Source organism: Sminthopsis crassicaudata, chromosome 1 (assembly GCF_048593235.1).
Source record: "Sminthopsis crassicaudata isolate SCR6 chromosome 1, ASM4859323v1, whole genome shotgun sequence".
Taxonomy (NCBI): Eukaryota; Metazoa; Chordata; class Mammalia; order Dasyuromorphia; family Dasyuridae; genus Sminthopsis; species Sminthopsis crassicaudata.
Genome location: NC_133617.1, coordinates 76,948,448 through 76,974,646, shown reverse-complemented (window position 1 = coordinate 76,974,646; position 26,199 = coordinate 76,948,448). Strand labels below are relative to the sequence as shown.

Here is a 26,199-nt window from a genome sequence, read left to right as displayed (position 1 = left end):
GGGAGTGAGGAGTGCAGCAGGCCGGTGTCTCTAAGGAGGCCTGTGCAAGAACCTCCCGCGCCACCCCCTGCTGTTGAACCGCTGTACAGGCTGGGGCCCTCTGGCCAGCTGGCAGGTGAGAGCCCCAGGACACGCAACAGAGCAGGCATGGGAGCCACAAACAAGGACACATTTCATCCGAGTGTCACAACCACTGGGGCCACTAGGTGGTGCCCTGGATTGTGGCCTAAACTCAGATTCGTCCTCAGATGTTTAGGAGCTCTGTGACTCTGGGCAAATTACTTTAATCTGCCTGCCTTGGTTTCTTCATCTGTAAAATGGACATAATAACAGCATGTAACCTCCCAGAGCTGTAGTGAAGATAAACTGAGATGATATTTGTCAGGTGCTTTGCATATCTTAAATCACTATGTAAATGTTAGCTCTTATTATTATCAATAACTTCTTGATTTAGGTAAGGACAAAGATCCTTTGCCCTGTTTTACAGATGAGAGAACCTGAGGTTCATAAAGATGAGGCAAAGGAATAACTCCTTGGGATGAGGGACTAGACCCAGTTTTGCCTTGTATGCAAAGGCAGATATGAGTTCACATCCGGGTTCAGACACTTTCTGTTTCCCTGGGAGTCGCTTAGTCTCATTTGACTTAGTTCCCCCACTGTACAAGTGGGATAACAGCAGCCACTGCCTCGTGGGACTGTGGTGAGGACCAAATGAGGTCATATTTGTGAAGCATTTAGCCCAGGGCCTGCCACACAGCAGATGTTACAGAAACGCTCATTCCCCCTTCTTCCCCTCCCCCGCCACTTCACGGCGGGCTGCCCGTGGACCCAGCGAGCTTTGTCCGGTTTAGTTCTCTGGTGATCACATTTCTTTCAGAGACCCCGTCAGAGGTGTTTGATGCACTGACCCAGTTTGGTCACCATACATTCCGCCCTGGGCAGGAGGCTGCCATCATGCGGATTCTCTCTGGTGAGCACACGGGGAACTCCCCCTGGAAGTAGGTGTCCCCTTCCCCACAACCGGAGAGCTCCAGAGCTGAGCTGGGCCATGGGCTCCTCGTTTCCACAAACATCCTTCGGTTCAGACCAAGGAGGACATCGGTTCTGGGTCCCCTCCCTCTGCTTCATTCTGCTTCTTTCTCTCCAAAATAGAGGCCCATGGGATACATTGGGAGGAGGCGGCCATGGGCCTGAAAGGGGCCATGCTCTAAACCGGCCCTGGGGGACCCCTTAAATAGGAGATGGAGATAACTGGGCATTGCCACCTCTATGTGGAGGTGTTGGGGAGGGCCGCTGCTTCTGAGGGGACAACCTTCTTGGGGTCTCTTCTAGGTCTTTCTACCCTGGTGGTCCTGCCCACTGGCATGGGGAAGTCCCTCTGCTATCAACTCCCAGCCCTCCTCTATGCTCGGCGCAGCTGCTGTATCACACTGGTGGTATCTCCCCTCGTGTCACTCATGGATGATCAGGTGAGCCACAAGCCAAACTCCTGACCCTAGGCCGGGAGAATCCCTCCGAACTGATGTCCCACCCTGCTCCTAGGGAGGGTCCTTCAGGGGCCTCCCACAGGCCTTGGGCGCTCACAGCCCTGAAACTCTTCTCCCGGGAAGCTCTGGACGAGCCCTGCAGAGCTACCACGTGGCAAAGACCGTCAACAAAGAAGGGACTACATCCCTCTCCGGCCCTCCCACTGGTCCTGAAATCCTTCTGCTTTGTCCCCAGGCTGCTGTGCTGCCGCCCCTGTCTCTGATAGCTCCTTGTCCAGCTCCTCTTTACCCTCTGCCCATTAGCCATCCTCATGGCCTGGAGCAGGGCCGGGAAGCCTCGGTTGCTGGCTTGTTTCTTCCTCCAGGGTGCTGGACATCTGTCATTTGCTTCCTTACCCAAGACTTGGCCAGTCGTCCCAGTAGTGGAACAGCAGCCACCAGACCAGGCCAGGAACTCTGGGCTCTGCCCCCTGTTCTGGGCAGGGCTGGAGCTGGCCCTCCTCTGGACTCCATGCCATTGAGAGCCTGTGTAACCCGCAGGTGTCGGGGCTGCCTCGGGGGCTGAAAGCTGTCTGCATTCACTCCAGCATGACCAGGAAACAGAGGGAGGCAGCCATAGAGAAGGTCAGTCATCTGGGGACCAGACAGAGAAGGGCCTCGGGCTTGCAGCCCAGGGAGACCCTGCCTTCCACTGCCCCAGCTTGTCATCCTGCCGGAGAACCTGGGAATTGTGGGCTCCCCTAGGCCCTGGGGGGCTGGCTCAGGCTACTGGGCCCTGCCTGAGAATCGTGGGAGAAGCAGCATGGGGCCTGTGCTTCAGTTTGATGTGGGTGGGTCCTTGCAGGTGGGGGCTGGCCAGGCGCAGGTGCTGCTGCTGTCTCCAGAGGCGGTGGTTGGGGCTGGAGCTGGGGGGTCCAGCTGCCTTCCCCCGGCCTCCCGGCTGCCCCCCGTGGCATTTGCCTGCATAGATGAGGTGCACTGTCTCTCCCAGTGGTCCCACAACTTCCGGCCCTGTTATCTGCGGCTTTGTAAGGTGGGTCCCAGAGGTGGTGAGGGGGGCAACTAGCAGGGCGGGGATGTGGAGGGAAAAGGGACAGCCTCCGAGGAGCTAGAGCAAAGAGGGCCCCTGCAGCCAGGGTAGGAGTTGTTTAGCGTGGCCAACCCTCCTCCCCCAGGTGCTGCGAGAACGCCTGGGAGTGCGCTTCTTCCTGGGACTCACAGCCACTGCTACCTGCGCCACAGCCAGGGATGTGGGCTTGCACCTGGGCATCCCAGAAGCAGCCATCTGTGGGACACACTCGGCCTCCATCCCCCCAAACCTGCACCTCTCGGTCTCCCTGGATAGAGACAAGGACCAGGTAGGAGTCTGTCCTGCTTCTCCGGGGGGCAAAAGGCAGGATTATCCTGGCGAGAACTGGTTCCACATATACACAGCTACTGCTCCTGCCGGAGTCCCAGCTGTGAGGGCCTGTGAGCTATGGGAAGGGAGCTTGAGTGGAAATCCCAGGCCTGACCGGAGTGACTTTGAGTTCTGATTCTGTGAGGTCCCTTCCAGCTCTAACCTTCTCTGAGCCTGCAGCAACAAATCTTCCATTTATTTCTCCCCTAAAAACCCAGGGAATAACTATTACAGTTTAAAGAACTCTTTTCTTACAGCTACTCTGCCTGGAAGTGGGATCATCAACTTCTGTCTTTTAAAAAACACTGGTTAAAAAACTACACAGCACACCAGCTCTCTGTGATGATCCTTTGTCCTTCATAAAACCAGTCTGGTTCCCTTGGTGGGAAAGAGCTTCCCTTTGGCTAGTGATCCAGCTTGATTGGTTTTGTGGTCAAGCTGCCACTCGAGTCTTAGCCTTACTGCTTCTTCATGGCAAATGAAACAGGATGTTTTCCAAGCAAATGGCATTTCTCTGCCTTTCCCACAGTCAGGAACTTTTCCAGCCCAGCTCCCAAAACAGTGATCACAGGATCTAGAAACCCAAGCACTCACCGCTACTGCACTCTCACATCTGTGCAGAAGACGCTTGCCATGAGCTATACTCTGCTTCGTCCTTCAGTGCTTTTGCAGCTCACAAGGAAGCACTGTTCAAGGCACATTTCTGGCCTGCCCTGCTTGTTTCTGAACAAGAGAAACAACTTGGCAGGCTACCTCTTTTAAACCTCTCTTCCGTTTTCAGCTTTTCACAGCCCCATCCAGCTCCTCTGTTTCTGGCAGATACTTCAAACTGTTTGGTAGCCTTCCTCAAGTGTACTCTGTATGTGGTGGTGGGTTATAACTAAGTGCACTGGAGAGGTAGGGAGCATTCTGCATGAGGGAAGGAGCCTCTTTCTCCCTCCAGGCAGAGCCCCTACAACTTTCCTTGGTGGATGCATTTTCTGCTTGAGCATGGCTTACTAATCAGTCAACCACCCAGGACTTACTAAGCATCTACAGTGTGCCAGGCACCATGATGAGCTCTGATGCTAAATGCTGGTATAAAAAGGATTTTTAAAACTAAGCAATCCTTCTCTCGGAGTTTATATTCCAAAGGGGCAACATTTATGTTTATAATTACATATGGAATAAACTCCAAGTAGTTAGGAAGGAAGAGTGATAAGGGGAGAAGCAGTCAGGAAAGGCTTGTTAAAGATCGTGCTTGAGCCAAGTCTGAAGGAAGTGAAATATGCTTTGAGGTAGAGATGAGGAGGGATGGAGACTTGCAAAGGTGGGGAGAAGGGAACTCGGATGTCATATGTGGAGAGGAGAGAAAATCAGTCTGACTTCATCTCAGAATGCAAAAGTGTGAAGCCAGAAAAATGGATTGGGACCAGTTGTGAAGGACTTTAAGTGACAAGCAGAGGGAAAATGCTAAAGGCAGTAAGAGATCAGTGTGGCAGTTCTGTGGAGGATAGATTGGAATAAGAAGAACCTGAGACAAGGAGATCGGTTAAGAGGCCCCTGCAGTAGTCTAGTTGAAAAACAGTAAGGTGTTAACTATGAGTAAGGAAAGGTTGGGTGCAAGAGGTGGCATGGTGGAAATAGTAAGATTTGAGAACCACGTGGTGTGTAGGGTAAGTGAGAGGGAAGATTTGAGAATGATACCGAGGTTGGAAGCACAATGGTGTCTGTAACAGACATTTACCAGAGAATTGGGTTTAGGGGGAAAGAAAATGAGTTTGTTTTGAACTCTGAGATTAAGGTATTGATGGGACAGCCAATGTGAAATGCCGAACAGGCCACTAATAGAGCCTGGAAGCCTGGAGTGAGAGTTCTCGGGGTTTTCTGTATCCAGAGGGTTATGAGAGTTGTGATTGAGTGAGATTGTGAATTTAGCGAGGAGGAGAGAATCTGGGGTGTGATTTGGAGGGTGAGCCAGCAGAGTCAGAACAGATTATGTGAGAAACCCCAGGAGAACTTTGGGAGCAGAGGGTGGCTAACAGTGTCAGACTGCTTGACTGAGCCGTGTCATTTGAATGATTAGGTTGGAAGTCAGATTGCAGAGAGTTAAGGAGCAGGGGAAAGTGGGGGGAGGCACTGAGTGTGGAGAGCTTCCTGAGGAGCTTGAGATGACAGGATGGAATCAGAGTTTTTTAAAGGATGGGGAGTCAGGCATGTCTGAAGGCAGAAGGGAAGGACCTAGATGGATGTTAGATAGAAGAGACTGAACATTAAAGAGGGAGGAGAGATTGAGGGGGCCGCTTATTAGAGGAGAAATGAGAGCACACGAAGGGTACATGATCCCAGGGGTTGGCTTTGACCAACAGGAAAGTCATCTCTTCATCAGAGGAACATTTTTTACTGAAGTTAGAAAGCCTGGGCTTGTGTCTGTTCTGTGACTATGACTTCATTCTTCCAGACTGACTTTCTGGGCTGTACACTTGAAGTAACCTATCTGACTAGGAGGTGGGGGCAAGTGCCCTGTGAATATGAGCTATTCAAATTAAAAAAGGAATATAGGATGTTTGATGCTGGACCCTGCAGCCATTGCTTCTTATCCCTCAAAAGAGTTACCACAACTTTCTCTACAAATGTTGTCTTTCTTTCACATCTGTTGGCCAGTACCTGACTAATCTTGGGGTGGAGGGAGGGGAGGGGAATGCTCCCTCAGCCTCTTCCACCAGTGCAATTGTAGTCAGAGTCTTCTGAGCTTATAGCTCAGAAAAGACAGCTCTTCTTAGACAGTTGGAGCACCTGCCAACTGGCTCTATTTCTACTAGTAAAACATATGTCTGTGCTGCTCTTCCTGCCCTGTTTGGCTTCCTAAGGTCAGTCTCCTCATCTCTGGCTGACAACAGTGTCCTCAAAGACTTTGTAAACTTGTTTCCTACTACTCACTACCAGTACTCTGTTCTAGCCCAACTGGACTACTCACTTTATGAGCACTCACTCACCTGGATTCTGGCCATAGCCTCCCCTTTGAATCCATTCTTAGTACTCTGCCAGATGAGGATTCCTTCTGCATAATCCTAACTCAGATTTCTGTGTGCTTTCTTCACAAAGGCCCTGGGAGGTGTGTAGTGCAAGCAGCATTCTTATCGAACAGAAGAGTGGGAATCAAGTTGTGGCTTGCCCTGAAGTAAAAGACCTTTCACTGTCTCTACTTATCATGGCTTTTTACTGAAACCCTGCACCGTCTCCCCAATATCTATTGATCAACTCAGAGCTTTTTGCTTTGTATTTAAGGTCCTTCCCAGCCTGACACTCCCCTACCTCCCACCAATCCTCTCTACATAATCTAAACTTCCAACAACCCATCCTGCTCTTTGTCCCTGGAACACATCTTTTGCTTAGTTTTCCTTATTCCTGGAATGGAATGCCTATCTTCCCCTCATCCCTTTCAGCAACTCACTCCCTAGTTGTCTTTTCAATCTCACTTTTGCATCAGCTTACCCCTGTGTCTAGAATGCACTCCATCCCCACTCCTTTTAGAATCTAGTTCCAAGCTTTCAAGCTTGGGTGACTTGGAGAGATGATGGTACCAATGATAGAAGCAAGCTTGGGTTTTGAAGGGAGCTGGTAAATTCTGTTTTGGAACTGCTGAGTTGGAGGAAATTTGGGACATCCAAGTAGAGATGTCAAGCAGATAAAATTGGAGCTGTGGAACTAGAGTTCAGATGAGTCAAGTAATCTTTCAAAGAAAAACATTACTCCTGAGACTATTTTGCATTTTAATGTTCAAATCTGTCAGAAATAAAAGTATTTATCATTAATTACACATCCAATCCATTTCTAGTTTAAAGAGAGAAATTAAAAATGGTATAATGTCCCATCCCTGCCAACATGACTCTGCCCCAAGATGATGTTATATAATACTTACAGGAATATTGAATAAGAAAAAATATGGTAAGATAGAATCTGGGTAAGAATTCAGCAAAACTAAGAAGTCAAGTCCCTATTTCATTCCTCTTGAACTACTCCTCTTCAAGAAAATCTAAACTGGATAGGAGTTCTAGACTGGTTTTCTCCCTTTTAGTGGCAGAGGCAATTCCTTGGTTGGATCCAAAATTTTGTCCTTTCCTGAATGAGGAAGGCAGTGATCTTAATTAGTCAAGTTTGACTATCATTCTTAACCCAGTTCTCCAGAAAAAAAAAAAAAAAAAAAAAAAAGGCCTTTTGTTCTGAAAGGGGTTTAGGCTGGAAAAGACATTTCATAATGTCTCTAGAGAAGAGAAAAAGTAGGTTTTAAAGTTATACCAGGTATGCTGTAAGAGAAGGATCCTTTCTTTGCACAGGCCCTGGTGACCCTGCTTCAGGGAGAACGATTCAGAGATCTAAATTCCATCATCGTGTACTGCAACCGCAGGGACGAAACTGTACGTGTGGCTGCTCTGATCCGCACTTGTCTTCAGGAGTCTCTGAGCCTAGGACGTTCTGAGGAGTCCCCAGGTCGCAGAGGTGAGACCTTGAAGGAAGCTGTGCTGCCAGAGCACCACAAGGTCATGGGATTGAGAGCTAAAATGAACCAGTGGTGATCACAGGGCCATGTGGCAAAGTTGGCAAAGGACTTGGCAAATCTCATTCGCTCCTTATAACAAAGAGATGGTCTGTTATTGTCCCCATTTTATAGTCTAAGAAACTGAGGCAGAAAGAGGTGCTATCAATCCTGTCAGAGGAATTAATAATTTTGTGTAATGAGATCTGTTCAATTACGAGACTTGTAGGAAGTGGGATGTAAAAAATATTAGCCAAATTTGAGGGGTTGAAAAAGGATGTGGAAACAAAATTATTAAAAAAGAAAAGGGGGGGGATTATGAGAAGTAGAAAGGCATTTATCTGGTTTCCACAGATATGAAACTTAAATTGGAAAAATGAAATTTGAATTAGAAAACTGGAACCCACCAAGGAATAATCAAGGATGGAGGTTAGTTATCTTCCCCAAAAAGAATGTAAGCTTCTTGGAGGCAGGGACTGACTTATAATTGGGGACCACCCTAAGATTTGAAAAGAGTCTTTTGTTTTTTGCCTTTAGCCCTCCTCCATTACCTTCCCTCTTCTAGAATCTAAGTTCTTTTGGGGCAGGGTCTGGCTATGTAATGAGAGGTGGTAACTTCTGTTACATCCAATTCAAGGGGACTCCGGAGAGGATAGGAAATAAAGTGCTGCCTTTGGAGTTTCTAAGGTATGTCTACTAATCTAAGCAAGAATGTAAAATAAATCTTTCCTGCATTCAGGAGGAAAAAAAAAAAAGCGGTCAGGTGATCAACCCAGTGTCAACACAGCCAGTGAATGAAGGAAGCAGGATTTAGATGAGGGGCTTCCTAGCTGCAGGCCGGGTGCTCTCTCCTCTCTGAGACCCACTTCCTGGTCTAAATGAGGACTTGACAAGATTAGTTACGGAAAGCCTCGGGAAGATAGACAACTTGCCTGATACGGTCAAAAATGGGGGAAATATTCTATTCTCACCAGTCTTGGCTGGTCCTTCTAGCTCTAGCCTCTCTCCCAAGAGAAGAAGCCAAGTCTGACCACTAGACCACTAGAGCGCCTTCCCTCCATCAGAGCCAGAGCTTTAGGCCCAAACAGCCCCCTTTTAGGAAAGGGGATCTCCCTTTCCACATAACAGGGATTCTGATCCTGCCTAGGACCCTCCAGGAGTGCACTTCCCTGGCCTCGCCTGGTCATTGTAACACAGTGGGAAGAAGCACCGCAGCCCCTGAGGCTGTTTCAGCTCCCTGGGTATGTGACCTTGTAAGAAGCCTTGACTTTGGAACCGGAAGACTAGAGTTTGAATTCCAGCTCCACAAACTGCCAGTGAGTGACCTGGACGAGCCCCCAGCTCCTCTTGCATCAGCCTGCGGGAATCCTGTACTAGATGTTCCACAGAGTCCAAGATTCCAATTCTCTCCAAGCCTGTGTCAGACGGACGCCCTCTCATCACATTTCCCTGGGCCTGTGACTGTTATTAATAAATCTGCCTCTTTTGCAGGGCGGCTGCCAGAGGCCGTGGCAGAGGCCTACCACGCAGGCCTGCCAGCCTCAGAGCGCCGGCGAGTCCAGCGGGCCTTCATGCAGGGCCGGCTGAGAGTGGTGGTGGCCACAGTGGCGTTTGGAATGGGGCTGGACAGGCCAGACGTTCGGGCTGTGCTGCACCATGGGCTCCCTGGAAACATCGAGAGCTACGTGCAGGAGATTGGCCGTGCCGGGAGGGACGGGCTGCCTGCCCACTGCCACCTCTTCCTGCAGCCCCAGGTCAGTGCCCAGGGCTGGGCCCCTGTTGTGCCCTTTAGGACTTCCCCTGAGTCTCACGATTCTTGGTCTTGAGCATTCCTTGGCTCCTCTTTAAAAAGGACACTTGGGAAAGTGATGTCTGCCCCACTTCTCTCCTCCCTGCAGGGAGAAGACCTTCGAGAACTGCGCAGACACATCTACGCTGATACTGTGGACTACCTGACTCTCAAGAAACTAGTGCAGAGAGTGTTTCCCCCATGCACCTGCTCAAGCCTCCTCCAACAGCTGCAAGTGCTGGTACGTTAAAGGGAAGGCTATCCACACAGGAGTCCCTATCCCATCTCTTTCCAAGCTGAGCCTTTGAGAACAAAAGGGATCCCTGCAGGGATGGGGACTAGTGGGTCAGCCCAGGTGCTTCTTCAGGCCCTGGTCCTGTCATCCTGTGGGAAGGATTTTCACTTGAGGAGCCTTAGTGATGTGGTTGGGGTGGGGAGGTGTCTTCCTGCAGAATGGGGAGGTCCTGGAGGAGCAGAGCCCTAGTCTGCACAGGCAGGAGAAGCAGGAAGTGCCCAGCTCAGGAGGAGGAGGTGCCCAGGAAAAAAGGGAGCTTGCTGCCAGTGTACCGAGAGCCTGCCCAGGCCACGAGCGCGCTTTCTCTGTCCAGCAAATGGTGGAAGCTCTGGACATGCGGGAAGAGGGTAAGGCTCTGAAATGTCTCCTGGGCCGACAAGCCCTGCTACTGGTTTCCCCCAGCTGGCTCTGGGGGAAAAAAGTATTCTCTTATTTCTGTAGTTCTTACAAATTATAGATGAGAATATGGAAGCTTGGGGAAGTTAAGTGATTTGCCAACGGGACATAGAGGCCCCAGTATCCTATCTTCTGAAGACAGTGTTTTTCCCCTGTGTCACTCATTTCAGAAGATCCTAGATTTTAGATAGAGCTGTAAAATACTTTAAAGGCCATCCAGCCAAGTAACAAACCTTAATTAAGCCTATACTAAGCACTGGGGAAACAACAAAAAGGGGGGGAAAGTCTGCTGTCAGTAAGCTTAATGAACTAATGGGGAAGACTATTGGCAAACAAGATATATACATTAGAGATAACTGAGAGAAGTATTGTATTAAGGGGAATCACAAAAGTCAGAAAGTGGGGTTTAATCTGGGATTTGAAGGAAGCCAAGAAGGGAAAGAGAAACTCCAGGCTCAGGAGCTGGCCAGTGAAAATGGAGATGGGAAACCTGGAGGAACTGCAGGTGGGGAACTGCAAGGAGATCAGTGTCATCGGATCACAGAGCATGTATGTAGTAAGGCATAAGAGTGGAAAGGTACAAGGAAAAGGAAAGGTTCTGAAAATGAGAGAATGTTTGATTGCAGAGGTAAAGGGGGAAGCACTGGCTTTTCTTGAACAGGGAAGGTAACATGGTCAGAAGTGGGACAACTCCATAGCAGCATAGACTGAAATAGGCTAAGGCTTGAAGCAGAGACCAACTAGCAGGAGTCTAGATGTGAGATGATGAGGGCCTATATCTGGGTGGTGACAGCACAAAGAAAGGTAGGAGACGTTATGAAGGTAGAATTGACAGGGTTTGGCAACAGAATGGATATGGAAAGTGAGAGTGAGAAGCTGAGTATGAACCTGGGTTGCAAGGCAGAATGACTGGGAGCATGGGGCTATCCTGGGACAGTACCACAAAGGCAGGAACTGTAAGAAAGGGGGAAGAGTTTGGGAGGAAGATAAATGGGTTGTGTTTAAGATACGTATGGGGCATCTAGTTTGAGATATCTGATGGGCAGCTGAAGATGGAACTGGAATTTAGAGCTAGATAAACAGCTATCGACAGAGAGAGAGCTGAATCTGTGGGAGCCGATAATACCATCAAGGAAAATAATCTTGAGGACATCCACAGTTAGAGGGCATGACCAAGAGGAAGATCTAATGAAGAAGCCTGAAAATCTAACCTCTCGATTTCACATGAGAATAAATGAGATGAAGAAATCACCCAGTTCTGGGATCTGTCCCTGACAAGAGTAGTATTCACATTGGTCAGCCTTTCTCTTACACTACTTTGGGCTCCTCCTTCCAACCCATAAAGTTGGCCACTAGTCAGAACCTGAAGTAGGCCTTCTTGTTAGTAGCCTGTGGGAACGGGCAAGACCTGCCTCCCACAGCTGCTCCCTTTTTGAACTTTGCCAGCCATTGAGACACTGCTCTGCTATCTGGAGCTACACCCTAAAAACTGGCTGAAGCTGCTGGCCCCGACCTTTGCCACTTGCCATCTGAAATGCTATGGTGGGCCCCCAGAGCTCCAGGCCGTGGCCAAGAGGTAAGGAAATACCCTGGTCAACATCCCATAAGAGTTGGATGGCTCCGAATCACTTCTACCTCGGGCTTGACATCCTGCTTCACACTGGTGGCTTTGGGTGGGAGGGTACCTCTGAATAAAGGTAAAAACTAAGACCTGTTCTGTGTGTTTGCCATCATCACCTAGAGGACCAGTGGCGATGAGAATTTCAGGTATTTGAGGGGTCCAAGAGCCAAAGCAGGCCTTTTTCTTTCTACTGTCCCCTGGCAGGTGCCCTCCAGTGGCTGTGTCCCTGACTCGACAGCAGGCAGCCAAGACCAAAGGCAGGAGCTCCCTAGAATTCAATGTGGTGGAACTGGCCGACTCCATGGGCTGGGAAGCAGCCCTTGTGCGGTGCACATTGAACCAGCTGCAATGGGAGGCAGCTCCTGGAATGAGTAAGGAGCTCTATGTGGGCTCTTCCCCCATACATACCCTGCTTCTTTCTGTTCAGTCTTTCGATGTGGATCAGTCTTACAGTGATATTTATATTCCACATGGAAAGGCTTCCTGATAACAGCCTCTTAGGGGCAATGGGGACAGGAGAAAGGGACCATGTCTGAGATGGGACTTTTGGGTAGTTAGAAAAGCATAACCGTTCCCAGGTTATCTTAGTGACCCTGTGTCTTCTCTTGGTATAGAAGCTTGTCGCCGTACCGGGGTGCTGGTGGAGTTTAGCGACCTCTCATTCCACATGCAATCCCCAGGGGACCTAACAGCTTTTGAACAGGATGAGATCTGTGATTTCCTACATCAGCGGATTCAAGCCCGAGAAAGGGAAGCTCTAGCCCAGTTACGGGCTACTTTCCAAGCCTTCCAAAGGTATGGGGAAATTAGGATCCAGGGGCTGAAGCCAGTGTTGCCCCCATGTCTCCTTCCTAGAGCATGGAAGGAAGTTGTTTGATACTGATTACTGGACAATGCATTTCATGGAGAGTGGGCCCCGAACCACTTGGCCCATACTGGGAGGTGGGGCATTTGTGCACACTGCTTAGAAGCCGTGTGACTGTTTCATTTAACATGTGTCTTGCCCTGCTTCCTAGGGTGGCATTCCCCAACTGTGGGCCCTGCATGGAGCACGCAGATGAAGAAAGGAGTGACCAGTTGAAGATTCTGCTCACCCGATACTTCAAGGAAGGGGCAGCAGCCCTTTGGGAGGGGGAGTTCAGGGAAGACAGTGAGCAGGACCATGACTTTGGTCAGGCCAGAGTGAGTGTCCCTAATTTCCAAAGTTATAGCCCTCCCTTGAAAAGAATCTAATCTGGCTGTACTGTGGGAGACAGAGACAAGGACAGGCCTTTTCTGCAAGAGCCCCCCGGGCGAGTGGGAAAAGCAAAACTCTCTGGCACACTACTCTAAGGGTGGGCAGAGGGGCAGAGGCAAGAATGAACCTGGCTTGGGAGTGGGAGGTGACCATGACCAATAAGCCTGACCAGAGCTACTGAGGAGAGTTTGGATAAACTGGGGAGGGGCAAGGGGAATTATGGGGGCATCTGGGTAGCACAGTGGGTGCAGTGCCAGGCCTGAAGGGAGAAACTCATTTTCCCAAGTTCAGACATGTATAGGCTGTGAGACCCTGGGCAAGTCATTTAATGTATCTGCCTCAGTTTTTCATGAGCTGGAGAAGAAAATGGCTTTCTGCCAAGAAAACCCCAAATGGGGCACAACTAAAGTGATTGAACAACAAGGGATCTTATGTTACCATCAAACTGGAACTTTATCTTTAGGACTCTGGCCACTATCTGGCCTGGCCTAACTTCTCCATTTACCCTCATAAACACAGCTTCAGGACTGGGAGAGTTCTGTCTGCTCTGACATCCGCCAGCTGCTCTCCATCCGGCAGGAGGAGAAGTTCTCAGGCAGAGCTGTTGCCAGGATCTTCCATGGCATTGGTGAGAGCTGGGCCCCCTGCCTCGTAATGCCTTTTTGCCTCCGTGTTATTCCCCATCACTAGGACCCACCTCATTGTCCCCAGAACCACTGTTAGCACCCCCCCCCAGAAGAAATGCCACTTTCTCCACATCTGACATTGGCCACTGTGGGTGAGGCAGGGTAGTGATAAGCTAGTCCTGGGTCTCATGCCACGGCACCCCCATCTCATGGCCACAGGAAGCCCCCGTTACCCGGCAGAGGTGTATGGGCAGGACCGTCGATTCTGGAGGAAATATCTGCACGTGAGCTTCCCCGACCTCCTCTGCCTAGCCACGAGAGAGATTCTGGCCTGGAAGCGAGCCTGAAAGGGCCTCATCCCATCATTTCAGGGAGGACATGCTAGCCAACCGCATGCCCTTCCTGCTTTCTGCCAGGAAAGAGGCACAAGGCACTGGACTGGAAACATGTTCTAACTACCATTTACTAAGGAGAAAGGACAATTCTCAAAGCGGGAAATAAAAATCTCTTGGATTTGTTTTTATTTATGCTGAAAATAGGTCCGAGGGCCCAGCCCCAGTCTGGGATGAGGAAATGTTCCCCTCCTTTCCTCTCCTTGTTCAGCCCAGGTTCCCAGGAGCCAAGTCCAGATAGAGCAGGGCCATCAGAGAGAGGGCCAGGAAGAGGCTGAAGCACAGCCCCAGGCCCAGGCCATCTGCCAGGGCTCCCGCCCCTGTGGTCAGCAGCAGCTTCCCCAGCAGCTCCAGTGTGGCCAGAAAGCTGTAGTGAGTGGACTGGGGAGAGGAAAGGTCAGAGCCTAAAGGGACTCCAGGGTCCCACAATGTCCCGCAGTAACTACCATTGTTGACAAGCACCTCCCCTGCCTGCATCCAGGGCCCCGGAAGGTAAAGGCTTCCCAGGACTCTGGGCCTTTGTCATGTTAGGCAAGGATATACCTCATCCTCACTTCAAGGAGCCTGTACTTGGTCCAGGGGACCCAAGAAGGTCACTTCCCCCACAAACCCAGTACCTGAATGGTGCCATGTGCTCGCTGGCTGCAGTGCATCATAAGGGCAAAGGTCAGGGTGGTCACTGTTCCACTCAGAAAATGCTGGGGACCAAGGCTCACCAGGGCAGCTCCTGCCGGGAGCATAGGCTCAGTGTATCTGTCTGCCCTGAAGGACCCCACCTTCCATATCCCAGCCCCTGCTTTCTTCCTTACCTTTTAAGAGGCTGCCCAGAGTGGTGCTAGGGAAGCAGGAGAGCAGAGCCATCTGGAAGGCCAGGGCCCCGATGCGCAACTGCAGGAGGGGCTTCAGGAGAGGTAGGGGCTGCCTAGACAGAGGCAGAGAGCAGATCAGAAAGGGCCAGCCTTGATCCAAACACCTCCTCTTGTCCTGACCCTTTCTCACCTGTGCCGGGCTAGAAGGACTCCGCCCAGGGAAGAGCCTGCAATGGAGAAGCCCACAGCCACCACGCCATTCCACAGCCCCACTTCTGCAGCCGGCACACCCTGGTCCAGCAGAAAGAGAGGGAAGAGACTGATGGCACCCTGTTCACCTAAGCATGGGACAGACACAGGACAGGATGGGGCAGCTGAGTGGGAAATCTGAGGCCCTGAGCCCTGCCATGGGCTTGCCCAGACTTCCAAAAACCTCAAGTCTACCCTCCTCGGGCCTTTCCTTCCCAGCTAATCTTCCCAGACAAAGCCCCTGCAGAGATCATTAGTCCAGGACTGCAAAAGCAATGCCCAGGACGACACTTCTCTAAGCTGACAGTGGGCTTGAAAACCCCAGTTATGCCCCCTAAGAGACAACTGGCAGTCCCATGGAGGATCCACCTGGCCTAGTCTCAGGGACACCGAGTCAGGCTTTCTCCAGCCAGATTGCTGAGGGGAAACTGAGGTCCAAGCACTTGTCCCATACTCACCTAACTTGTAGAGGAGGACAAAGCCAGCAGTCCAGGGGGTCCCCGGCACGGCCAGGAGAGCTCGGAACCCACGTGGGGGATGGCAGTGGTTCTCTTGGGCCTGTACAGGTGGGAGCTGCAGGGCCGGGGCCCCCCAGGCCAGGGCGGCTGCCAGCCCATAGGCTGTGGCCAACCCAAGAAAAAGGGGTCCCCATGTGAGGTTGGGAGTAAGTGCCAGAAGGCCCCCGCCGGCCAAGGCGGCCCCCAGCTTGTAAGCTACCACCTGGACAGTGTTCCCCGGGCCCAGTTCAGCAGGGGCCAGCAGCCGCACGGCCAGCCCATCCAGCGCCACATCCTGCATTGCTGCCCCAGCGTTCAGCAGCAGCAGCAGCACAGCAGCCCCGGTGGGCAGCCCGGAGGAGCCGGGCCCTGATTCAGGGGGCAACGCGGCCAGCAGCGAGCACAGGAGTCCCAGCGCCCCGGTGCTCAGTGCCAGCCATGCCCGCGGGGAGCCGCGCCGGTCCACCAGCGGGGCCCAGGCGACCTTGAGCAGCCAGGGCGCGTGCAAAGCGCGGGTCAACCCTACGCGGGTCAGCGACAGGCCATGGGAACGGAGCAGCAGGGGCAACAGCCCCGCCTGTAGCCCGTGGGGTAGGCCTTGCACCAGGTACAGAGCGCCTAGCAGCGCCAACTTGGCGCCCATCGGAGGTCACAGGTCAGGGGTCAGGTTCAGAGTCTCCCTTCAGATGAGGCTTGGGGGTAGTGGGCGAGGCTTCTAGGATAAAAGGCTGACATTAGGACTCAAACCAAGCCCGGGGTTACCGTGGCTACCTCGGCCAGATGAGCGGGGCTTCTGCGGAGACGGAACACAGACCCGACCAGTATGGGCGACCACCCCCTCCCTTAACCGCGACTCCCCACAACAGCCTGTCCCTGGGTCCAGGAGGAGCTCCATGCAACTTTCAGCCTACGCGGTCCTCCACAGCCATAGAGTACGCCGTCAGGCTAGGCAGTCCCCTGGACTTCCGGCTGTTTAGCAAGCGCCGCTGAATAGATTTCCAAGTCATAGCTCACCTCCCTAAACACAATCTTCCTAACTCTGGAGAACTTCCGTCGAGATCATAGAGAAATGAGGTCAGTACCTAGAGAGACCCAGAGGAGCTGGCGGCGCTGTAGTGAGAGGTATCTCTGAGCGCGGGTGCGCGTGCGCGCTGAGTGTCCTTCTGTCCCCATAGTTGCACCTCGGCTTTGGCTGTTACTGAATTGGGGGCTTAGGGACAGAAGACCTGGTGTGGATCCCCTCCCCCCAGCCTTAGCAGTTAGCGTGGGAAGTCCGAGTCTGCGGTCCTCTCCGACCTTCAGTTTCCATATTTGTCCACGTGGTCACTTAAGTTGCTTGGCCCTTGATTCTGTTCCCCTCGGCCAACAGGACTGAATCCACAAGCGCTTATTGGTCACGCGGCTCCTGCCTTGGGGACCTTCCGTTGTGTGAGGGAGACGTGGGTTACTGTAGTAGGGCCCAGCTTTGGCTGTGTGAGCCTCAATCTCGTCGTAAAAGAGGGGGGCCGTCCCTGGTGGTGAGGAGCAAATGAGATAACACGTGACCCCAAATAAATACATCCGCGGGCTCGGCGGTCCTGTAAAAGTGCAGGAGAGAGGGGGAAGGGAAGTTAGGGGTAGGGTGAAGACGGGGTTAAATGGATACAACCCTGAGGAGGATCAGGGTGGTGTTACTGTGTCCCATGCTCTGGTTCTGCAATTTGAAGAACAGTCTTGAGGGGAGCAGACCAATATGAAATTGAGTAGTTTTAGGAAAAGATTAAGTAACTTAACCCACCAAGGCAGTGTGACCTTTTCTTTTATAGACTCGTTTTTTTGTTGTTGTTGTTTTTTTTTTTAACAGTTTTTATTTACCAGATATTTGCATGGGTAATTTTACAACATTGACAATTGCCAAACCTTTTGTCCCAAGTTTTCCCCTCTTCCCCCCCCCAAGATGGCAGGTCGACCAATCCATGTTAAATATGTTAAAATATAAATTAAATGCAATATATGTATACATGTCCAAAAAGAATCTGACTGAAACAGTGTACAATTAGCCTGTGAAGGAAGTAAATAATGCGGGCGGACAAAAATAGGGGGATTGGGAAGTCTTTGTAGTGGTTCATAGTCATCTCCCAGAGTTCTTTCGCCGGGTGTAGCTGGTTCAGTTCCTTACTGCTCTCTTGGAACTGATTTGGATCCTCTCATTGTTGAAGAGGGCCACGCCCATCAGAATTGATCATCATACAGTATTATTATTGAAGTTATAATGATCTTCTTAGACCTTATTCTTTATAGAATGCCTATAAATTGTACTTCAAATTGACTTTTGTGATTTTGTAATCGTTTTATTTGTCTTTCTTAAGGAAAAAGAGACTTTGTGCAACTCTGCTTCACTTAAGTCCATTTCACTCACGAGTAGAGACATCACTCCATGATGGCCGTGGCCCTCATCACAAATGGAGGACAAACAGCAAAGGTAGACAATGTGCCTTATTTGAAGTGAGTTCTCTGTGATTGGCCCTGGCCACATTAGCAGTCTCTCCCCGCCAGCACCTCTTACCAGCTCAGCACAAACATCCCCAGCTTTTCTGTCCCCTGGCCTCCCCCTAAAGGAAGGGCTCACTTTTTCTGAATTTGCCGTTAGAATTAGCGGCATCCAGTCACAGCAGAGTTAATGAGGAGGGAACAAAGTGACTTATTGCATCCTGTGACAGGGGTGCTCAAGTGCTTTGTTCCCGGATGGGGAAAGGAGAGAAAGAACTTTCTATGACATCATTTCAGCCCCATTCAAGAAACTCCTTTGTTTAAAGTTTGCATAGTTGCCCTGGGATGTTGGCAGAGAAATTCATGGAGATATTTTGGAACCTCTGCTTTTCAACCATTATATTTAGAAAAAAAAAAATCCTGGGTAAAAATTACACCTGTTTTTAAGTTGGTTTGGTTGTGGTTGTTATTGTTTTTTAACATGCCTCAGTATAGACTTGAATGCTAATGGCTAGTAGAGGAAGAGGACAAAAAGTTTACATTTCCTACTTGGTTGGTTGGTGTAACATTATGCCCTCCTAATCCCAGGCATTTCTATTGAACTCAGTTGAATTCCCAAAAGAAATTTCAGGGTGGGTGTGTGCACTCTCTAAAGAGAGGCCTTTACAGTTAAAAGAATTCTGAGGACTTTTGCTCAGAGGCTGCTTTTTGTGTGTGTATGTGGGGGAGGGGAAGAAGGGCACTAAAATGGCCATGGCTTCTACCACTTGGAGCTCAAGATGATGGGAAAACCTGTTTGCTGAAAATAATTTGCAGTGAATCTGAATCCAGCTATAGCTGTCGAATTTTGCTGCTACTGGAAAATATGATAGGTTAGAAATCTGTGTGATATTGTAAATAGTGTTGGCTGCAGGCAGGTAAACATGGGGTTCAAATCCTGAGTCTTTGTAAGTCAATCTCTTCATCTCTAAAACAAGATTAATAAAATGTGTATGTGTGTGTCTGTGTGTGTGTCTATACTGTTGTGGTGGTTTGTTCCTCATTCTCCAAGAGCACCATAACATCAGGGAGATGACATTCGGGTGAATTGGTCGGGCAAGGTCACCTGCCTCAACTCCTGAGCCATCTGGATCTACTGGCCAGATATAGATCAAGACTAAATGTGTTTATATATATTTATGTAATTATATATATATATGGAGGGAGAATCAAACAGAGAGAAAAAGGGTAGATAGGCAAAGAGGGAAACAAAAAATAACACATTGAGGTTTGCTGAAGGCTTTATGTATTAATCCCATTGGATCCTCACCCTGTGAGATTAGTAGCCATTTCATACATGAGGAAAAGGAGGCTAGAAAAATTGTGACAGCTAGTCTAATACTCTTGTCTATTCTACCAGCACTTCTCCATAACCATTAGGAAGCTCCATACTGTGTTATGTAAATTGCTTTGCAAAGTTTAAAGTATTTTATAAAAGATAGCTATTATAATGGTGATTTTTGCTGTAGATAAATCATAAATAGATAAAATTAACAAGCAATCACTTAGAAAGTGATTACTACATTCCAGTGTAATTCTTGGAAAGGATATAAACAAAAGCAAAAAGGAGATAATAATCCTGGCTTCAAAGAGCTTACACTCTAATAGGGTGTGACAACAGTTACAGTGGACTTAGAGATTTGTGCAAGAAATTGAAGGAATTAGATGCAGAAATGCAGAAAGATGAAAGGAGAGAAAGAAAAGGAATGATGGAAGAGACAAGTTCCCAGCACGAATAGTAAGCTATGGGATCAAGGTTTGGCTTGGTAAAGGAGACAGGAAACTTCTTCCTAGGGAAGCAAAAGGTCGAAGAGAATCAGGGACAGTGTCAAGAAGGATTTTGGTATACAATTGGGGAGAATGAGAATGACACCTTCCCTAATTCAGCAGGAAGCAAGGCCTTTTCCTGAGAAGGAGAAGGGCAAAGAGGAAGTTAGGAATGGCACTGGTGAGGGTTAATCAGGAAAGAAAGTGCTGGGTTTAGTTCACATGTATGACTCTGCCTTCTGAGAAGATTGTATCTAGAGGCAATTGTTCCTAACCAGGAGGGCATAGAGAAATCTTTTAGAATAATTCACATTCATAATTGCCTTTTGATGTAATAAATTTAACCCAAATCCGACTTAAAGGAAAAAACTACAGTGTTTCCCTTTGCATAATATGTTGTTAACAAACTTGGTTGCAAGCTAGTAAAAGACTTACACTTATTTGGGAGAAAAGGAGTTAAAAAAGGACTACCAGGCAGAGCTCAGTAAAATTCAGTAGAACTAAGAAAATGAAAATTTGCAATGGATTCTTTTGGTCTCTAGGGGGTCACCAGGCACTAATTATAGATATATGGGAAGGTGTGGAGTTACTGAGGGCTGCCCAATGGACAGACAGGTGGGCATTTGGTTGGTATGATACAGGTGACACTTGAGGGGCTACAGAAGACACAGTTATCTTCAGCAAGCTGAACCCAGATTTTTTCAAGCCAAGAAGAAACAATATCTGTCAACAACTCAACAGATATATTGACTTCGTCCCTACAATGTGCCAAGCATTGTGCTAGAAGCCCTAGGGATTCAAATGTATGTAAAAAAAGAAAGACAGTCCCTGACCTCACGGAGCTTACATTCTGTCCCCTATGGGAGAGTGGAGGCTAAGTCCAGGAAAGGACAGCTGGCTCCTTCCCCAGAATGAAGGTTTCTGGAAGAATTTGAGGCCCGCAGGAGCCAAATTCAGAAGCAGCAGAGGTGTAGTCCAGAGAATCTGGCACAACTGGATTTGGACCTTTCCCCAGGATGGAAGAAGGTGCAATGATTAGGGTCACACTGATTGGTTGCATGGTGATGATGTGCTCTTAAAAGTAGCCCAAACTTGCTAAACTTTGGGATTGAAAGATCTAGTCAAGAAGAAAGCCTACACTAGACTGGATTCTGGATCCTAGAGCATGATAGAGAATATGCTCCAAAAGCTTTAAACATTTTTACCCAACAATCTTTTAAGTCTCTTTTCTCTTGAACTTCTTTCTCTGTCTCCGTCTGGTGAGGTCCTCCCCTCCCATTCACAACTCTAATTTTATTCCTGTTACTATCCTTCTCGTGGTCATCGGTTATTTTTATACAGTGGGGAGTTATAGAAGGTACCACTCCTTGATGGGTAGAAGAAGGTCTCCTCTCCTAGCTGAGGCCAGTCCCTCTCCAAAAGGGTTTTCTTCTTCTTTAACAGACCTTGTGTCTCCAGTTTTTCTCATCTAGAAAAGGGAACAAATATCTCCTTTCTCTCTCTCTCTTTTTTTTTTTTTTTTTTTGGGGGGGAGGCTGGGGTTATGTGACTTGCCCAAGGTCACACAGCTAGGAAGTGTTAAGTGTCTGAGACTACATTTGAACCCGGGTCCTCCAGAATTCAAGGGCTGGTGCTCTATCCACTGCGCCACCTAGCTGCCCCTCCTTTCTCTTTTTCTTTGTTCCATGGACTATCTCCTTCCCTTTTCTTCCACAGACTCAGCTTTAAAATTAATCTTTCCTTGATAATTAAGGGGCAAACATGATAAGTAGTGTCTCAAGGGATAGAGTTGTTTGTCCATGGTTTTTGTTCCAGCCCCTTTGACTATTCATTAGCCTCCCCCAGAATGTCACTCCTAACTCCCCTCCCCAGGTGTCTCAGCTCCCCATCTCTACCTATGTATGAATCTTTGTCTCTGTGGTAAAAACTTGCTCCTGCTTTGAGGCTACTTGGATATCACCAAAAATAATTTAAAAATCAAGCTAACTTCTCTGATAACAAATTCATGTGTATAGGTTGTATGTTGTCCTTCATTTTCATAGAGGACCAAAATGACATCACTATGTTAGAATCAAGTGACAGCGTATGACTGACTGATCCGACTAGTAGGAATTCAGAATGCTCTGCCATAGGTCAGACACAAATAATCTATATAAACATTTGATGTCTTCTCTAATTATGCGATTCCTTTGGGCTAATTCAGTTATGCTTTGCTTAGAGCACAATACCTTCCCTGATGAGAGCACACCATGCTGGTTGGTCCTATGCCAGTGTCTCTCCTACAATCAATTCTAACATCATCTGGTTTCTCTAGCTTACAATCAACCGCCTTCCTACCCTACAAAAATCATTGCAAACTTTTTCTTGTCTCCTATCACTGCTAATCTCACACCTGGTCTTCCCATCCCTCTCCTTTCCTTACTCAAGCTAAGAGCAAATGACTCACTGACTTCTCAGGTTATCCAAGGAGAGTTTTCTCAGCCCTACCCTTTCTCCATTCCTCCATGTTTCACAACATCATTTCTCTTTGGCCTTGGGCATAGTGTTCAATAATGGTGACATAAACTAATCCCTTTATTGGAACCCTTAATCCCACTTCCTCCCAGACTCCAGGACTTTGCTCCAGAATCATTCTCTCTCTCTCTCTCTCTCTCTCTCTCTCATTGGTTGCTGCTATTTGGACATTTTTAAATGTCCTTTTTAAAAATGGAGTAAACTGAAAATAATGCTCCCAATGGCATCTGCCCAAAACAGAACAGAATACAGGGGGGATAAGTCCTAGTTTCTCTTTATTCAGCCTAAATCCTATTAGCTTTTTTAGCTGCCAGTATGTTAACAACCTCCCCATCTTTTTTCCCAGAAAAACTGCTTTCTGATCATACTTCAAAAGCTAATTGAGACCAAGTAGCAGGTGTGACAATTTTTTTCCCCCAGTTATCCTTTATCTCTCTCATGTGCTTTTTATTTCTCCCTTCCCATTTGCTTCTGATCTACATTTAAATACCAAATCCCACCTGTGAGATTTACTACCTAGGGGAGTTAGAGGACATAATTTAATCTTTCAGGGTTCAGTTTTTTTATCTGTAAAATGATGGAATGGATTTTTTTCATCTTCACCAATACATGGTACAGAACATAGAGGCATAGTAAAAAACCCCTAGCTGCTGGACACCTTGAAATCATGGCATGGTGTTTAGATGCTCCTTTGTCCACTTATTCAGTCTGATAATACCCACATATTTAGATTTTTAAATCTTCTACTACCACTTGGGGTAAGGAATACTGACTGACAAGCCTACACGATGACATCATGAAGTTCTTTCAGGTGGTTGCTGAGATTTTTCATCACAAACAGGGAGATTTTCTATGACTGCACCTCAAAAAAAATGGGAATCATTAAGGTAGATTCTGTGTCCTGCTCCCCAGGAACACTCCACATCCCACTTATCCAGTGAGAAAATATCAGTCCTCATTCTGAGAGTTCCTTCCTCAGACAATCTTTCCTTTCCTCCTGCATTAAGGAATTACCAAAGTCAAACTTCTAGGCCCACTGGAGTGTTGGAGAGGACGTGTAATTCTTTGATGCTCTGCTTTACCATTGGCTCAGTCTTGTCTTTTTGCTAGTGTCCAGGTAAGGAGTCTCATCCCCTTACTTCTAGTACTCTGCTAGGATTGTGAGTAGCCTGGAGTTGACCCTGATTATTTCTGACACTTCAGAGATGGCCACAACATCTGGACATGCTAGAGTCAAATGTCAATTCAATTGTGATGTGATGCATACACTTGTAATCCCTGTTAAAGCTGGCTGCTCTCTTGAACTCCGGAGTTTTGAGTTAGAGTAGGTTAAGACAATCAGGGGTCTGCATTAATTTTGGCATAAATTCAGTTAGCCACTGGGAGTGAGGGTCCACCAAATTGCTTGAAAAGGAGATAATGGGTTCAAGTCATAAGTGGAACAGGTTAACATCTCATGCTTATAAAACCTGGAGGAGGTGGGGGGGGGGAGCTTAGTCATTTTTTAAAAACTGACGTCAATTCTGAAGGCCTTATAATCAAAATGTTATCTACATCCAGTGTGGAGTGTATATTATTCTACATACACTCATGGAGCCTGAATGCAGTTGAAGTATATTTTTTAAACTTTGTTTATTCTTGTTATTTTTTCTCTGTTCTTCTTTTGAAACAGTTGATATAGAAATGTTTTGCATGGCTGAATATTAATCTAATTAAATTGTATCCTTTTTCAAGGAGGGGAAAGAGGAGAAAAAAAGGAAGAGAATTTGGATTTTAAAATTGTAAAAAAATGAAGGTTAAAATTGTTTTTACATGTAATTGAAAAAAGTAAAATATAGGAATTGTTTTAAGATTCTAAAGATGTCAAGAAACCTCTGTTAAAACAATGAATAAATTATTATTAAATAAAAAAGATGTCACTCAACAATCTATACGAATTTATTAAGTGTGTACTATTTGCCAGGAACTGATAAGGACTAATGATACAAAGTATATACTGAAAAGGCTCTTCAGAAAACTGTAACACAATTGCTCTTCTATCCAGCACTGAGCACTCTTGTCCTTATTAGTAAGTCAGTCAACAAGTATTTATTAAGCACCTACTATGTACCAGGCACTGTGCCTTTAAGCACTGGGAAGACCAAGAAAGGCCAAAAGTTCCTGCTCTCAAAGGAGACGGCATGAAAACAATGCTAACCAAGCAAACCAACACAGGATAAGTTGGAGATAGTCTACAGAAAAAGGCACAAGCATTGTGTATGGAGGGCTTCTTGGAGAAGGGGGGATTTCAGCTGAGAGGTGAAGGAAGCAGAGATGAGGAGGGGGAGAGAGTCAATGAAAAATGCCCAGGACTAGGAGATGGAACTCTGTGTTTAAGGAGCAGCATGGAAGCTGAAATCCCGGGTGGCAGAGTACATGTAAAGAATAAGGTGCAGGAAGCCCAGAGTGTAGGAGGGGGCCAGGGTATGAAGGGCTTCACTGAACAGGGAGGCCAGGTTGGTCAGACAGGACACATTAGCAAGACCAGCCTTCCTGCTGAGGGGAGAGAGCAGACACTTGAGGCAAGCAGACCCCCCAGTGATGAAGGCCTGCACCAGAGGGCTGGCAGGCTCAGGAGAGAGGGAGGCCTATTCCAGAGAGGCTGCCAAGGGGAAGCCAAGTGGTCTTGGCAACAGGGTGGAGATGGGGGTGAGAGAGAGAGGAGGCAGCTTTGGTGCCTGGCTGACGCACAGCTGCGGCGGAGGAGCAGCTCTGCTCAATTTCTCATGCTATTCTAACTTGCTATGGGAATGGGATTGTGGCGAGCTGGAGGGGACTTCACCCTGGCTTTTGTTTTTTTTTAAGTTGGTCAATTTTTAAAGCTCCTTGGTGACTCTGGAGGAAGCAGTGTCCATATAATTTGGGGTCACAAGTCAAGTTGGTAGGGATGAAAGTTAGGTAACAAAGCAGAAAGCTCTGATGGTGAAGAAGAAGAGAGACAAAGATTTGAGGGAATGTGAAGACTAAAAGGGGTGCTACTGCTCTTTTTGTGGTAGCAAAGAATTGGAAAAAGAGTGGATGCCCATCAATTGGGGAGTGAAGATTACAGAATATTATTGTTCTATAAAAAGTGATGGGGGCAGCTAGGGGGCGCAGTGGATGGAGCACCAGCCCTGAACTCAGGACCACCCAAGTTCAAATTTGATCTCAGACACTTAACACTTCCTAGCTGTGTGACCCTGGGCAAGTCACTTATCCCCAGCCTCAAAAAAGGGGGAGAGAAAGTGATGGACAAGCTGATTATAGAAAGGCCTGGAAAGATTTACATGAACTGATGCAAACAAGCAGAAACAGGAATACATTGTACACAATAACAGCAAGAATGTGCAATGATCAACTATCAAAGACTTGGTTCTTCTCAGTGGTTCAGTGATCCGAAGCAATCCCAATAGATTTTAGACAGAAAATGCCATCTGCATCCAGAAAAAGAACTAAGGAGACTGAATGTAAATCAACACATGCTATGTTCACTTTTTTCTGTTTTTTTTTAATCTCTCCCATGGTTTTTCCCTTTTGCTCTGATTTTTCTCTTCCAACATGATTCATAAAGCAATGTGTATTAAATATAAATTTACTACAATTAAAAAAAAAAAAAGAATTGCTATTGAGTTGAGTTTAGATAGCACAAACCTACAGTGGATCTGTTGGCAATAATTTTGTCACCTTCTTCAGTCATGTAATGGAGGACTTGCAATTGAGTGACTTGGATTTAGACCTAGGCTTTTATATTTACTACCTTTTCTGAACCTCACCTTTCCCATCTGTAAAATGGGGCTAATAATTCTGGCACAGGCTGCCCTGAAGAAAATGAATTGTAAACTTCAAAACATAATGGAAACGTGAGCTGCTACTCTTACCTAGGGAGAAACACTGGTGGAGCTCAAAGGATTCAAGAGTTCAACCACTTCTACAGCATTTTATGCTTCACCTTCAGCTTCTTGTCCTCTCCATGTTTCTACTTGGAAAAATAATAATAGCTCATCTTTCCCATTTATCTCAGGGAAAATTGCATAAGATGGCTGTTATATCTTGGTCAGTAGATAAGAACAATAAGGATG

The 26,199-nt window shown here is 47.8% G+C and overlaps 2 protein-coding genes and 1 long non-coding RNA gene across 7 annotated transcripts in view; 2 read left to right on the top strand and 1 right to left on the bottom strand.

Moving 5' to 3' along the window:
- RECQL4 (RecQ like helicase 4) overlaps positions 1-13,889 on the top strand; it is a 28,995-nt gene extending 15,106 nt beyond the window's left edge. For all 4 annotated transcript variants that reach the window (XM_074263259.1, XM_074263269.1, XM_074263278.1 and 1 more), the window contains 16 exons: positions 2-115; positions 878-970; positions 1,333-1,469; positions 2,028-2,111; positions 2,332-2,520; positions 2,663-2,845; positions 7,203-7,365; positions 8,894-9,156; positions 9,301-9,432; positions 9,644-9,833; positions 11,329-11,458; positions 11,708-11,874; positions 12,118-12,298; positions 12,520-12,685; positions 13,260-13,368; positions 13,586-13,889. In XM_074263259.1, the coding sequence (XP_074119360.1) occupies positions 2-115; positions 878-970; positions 1,333-1,469; positions 2,028-2,111; positions 2,332-2,520; positions 2,663-2,845; positions 7,203-7,365; positions 8,894-9,156; positions 9,301-9,432; positions 9,644-9,833; positions 11,329-11,458; positions 11,708-11,874; positions 12,118-12,298; positions 12,520-12,685; positions 13,260-13,368; positions 13,586-13,713 (2,429 nt within the window). In that variant the 3' untranslated portion in view covers positions 13,714-13,889. The remainder of the gene's footprint in view (position 1; positions 116-877; positions 971-1,332; positions 1,470-2,027; positions 2,112-2,331; positions 2,521-2,662; positions 2,846-7,202; positions 7,366-8,893; positions 9,157-9,300; positions 9,433-9,643; positions 9,834-11,328; positions 11,459-11,707; positions 11,875-12,117; positions 12,299-12,519; positions 12,686-13,259; positions 13,369-13,585) is intronic.
- MFSD3 (major facilitator superfamily domain containing 3) lies at positions 13,871-16,851 on the bottom strand. 2 transcript variants are annotated; one of them, XM_074263411.1, is made up of 6 exons: positions 16,328-16,851; positions 15,275-16,028; positions 14,758-14,905; positions 14,568-14,680; positions 14,376-14,485; positions 13,871-14,139 (listed from the first exon to the last, which is right to left on the bottom strand). In XM_074263411.1, the coding sequence occupies exons 2-6, from the start codon at positions 15,954-15,956 to the stop codon at positions 13,966-13,968; spliced, it is 1,227 nt and encodes a 408-aa protein (XP_074119512.1). In that variant the 5' UTR covers positions 15,957-16,028; positions 16,328-16,851; the 3' UTR covers positions 13,871-13,965. The 2 variants fall into 2 exon arrangements, with proteins under 2 accessions (XP_074119512.1, XP_074119504.1); XM_074263403.1 differs by lacking the exon at positions 16,328-16,851 and adding an exon at positions 16,175-16,278.
- On the top strand, positions 16,289-19,524 carry LOC141539956 (uncharacterized). Its single transcript, XR_012481430.1, has 2 exons — positions 16,289-16,387; positions 17,662-19,524. It is a non-coding gene; the product is annotated as an uncharacterized LOC141539956 (long non-coding RNA).
- Positions 19,525-26,199: the final 6,675 nt, after the last annotated feature.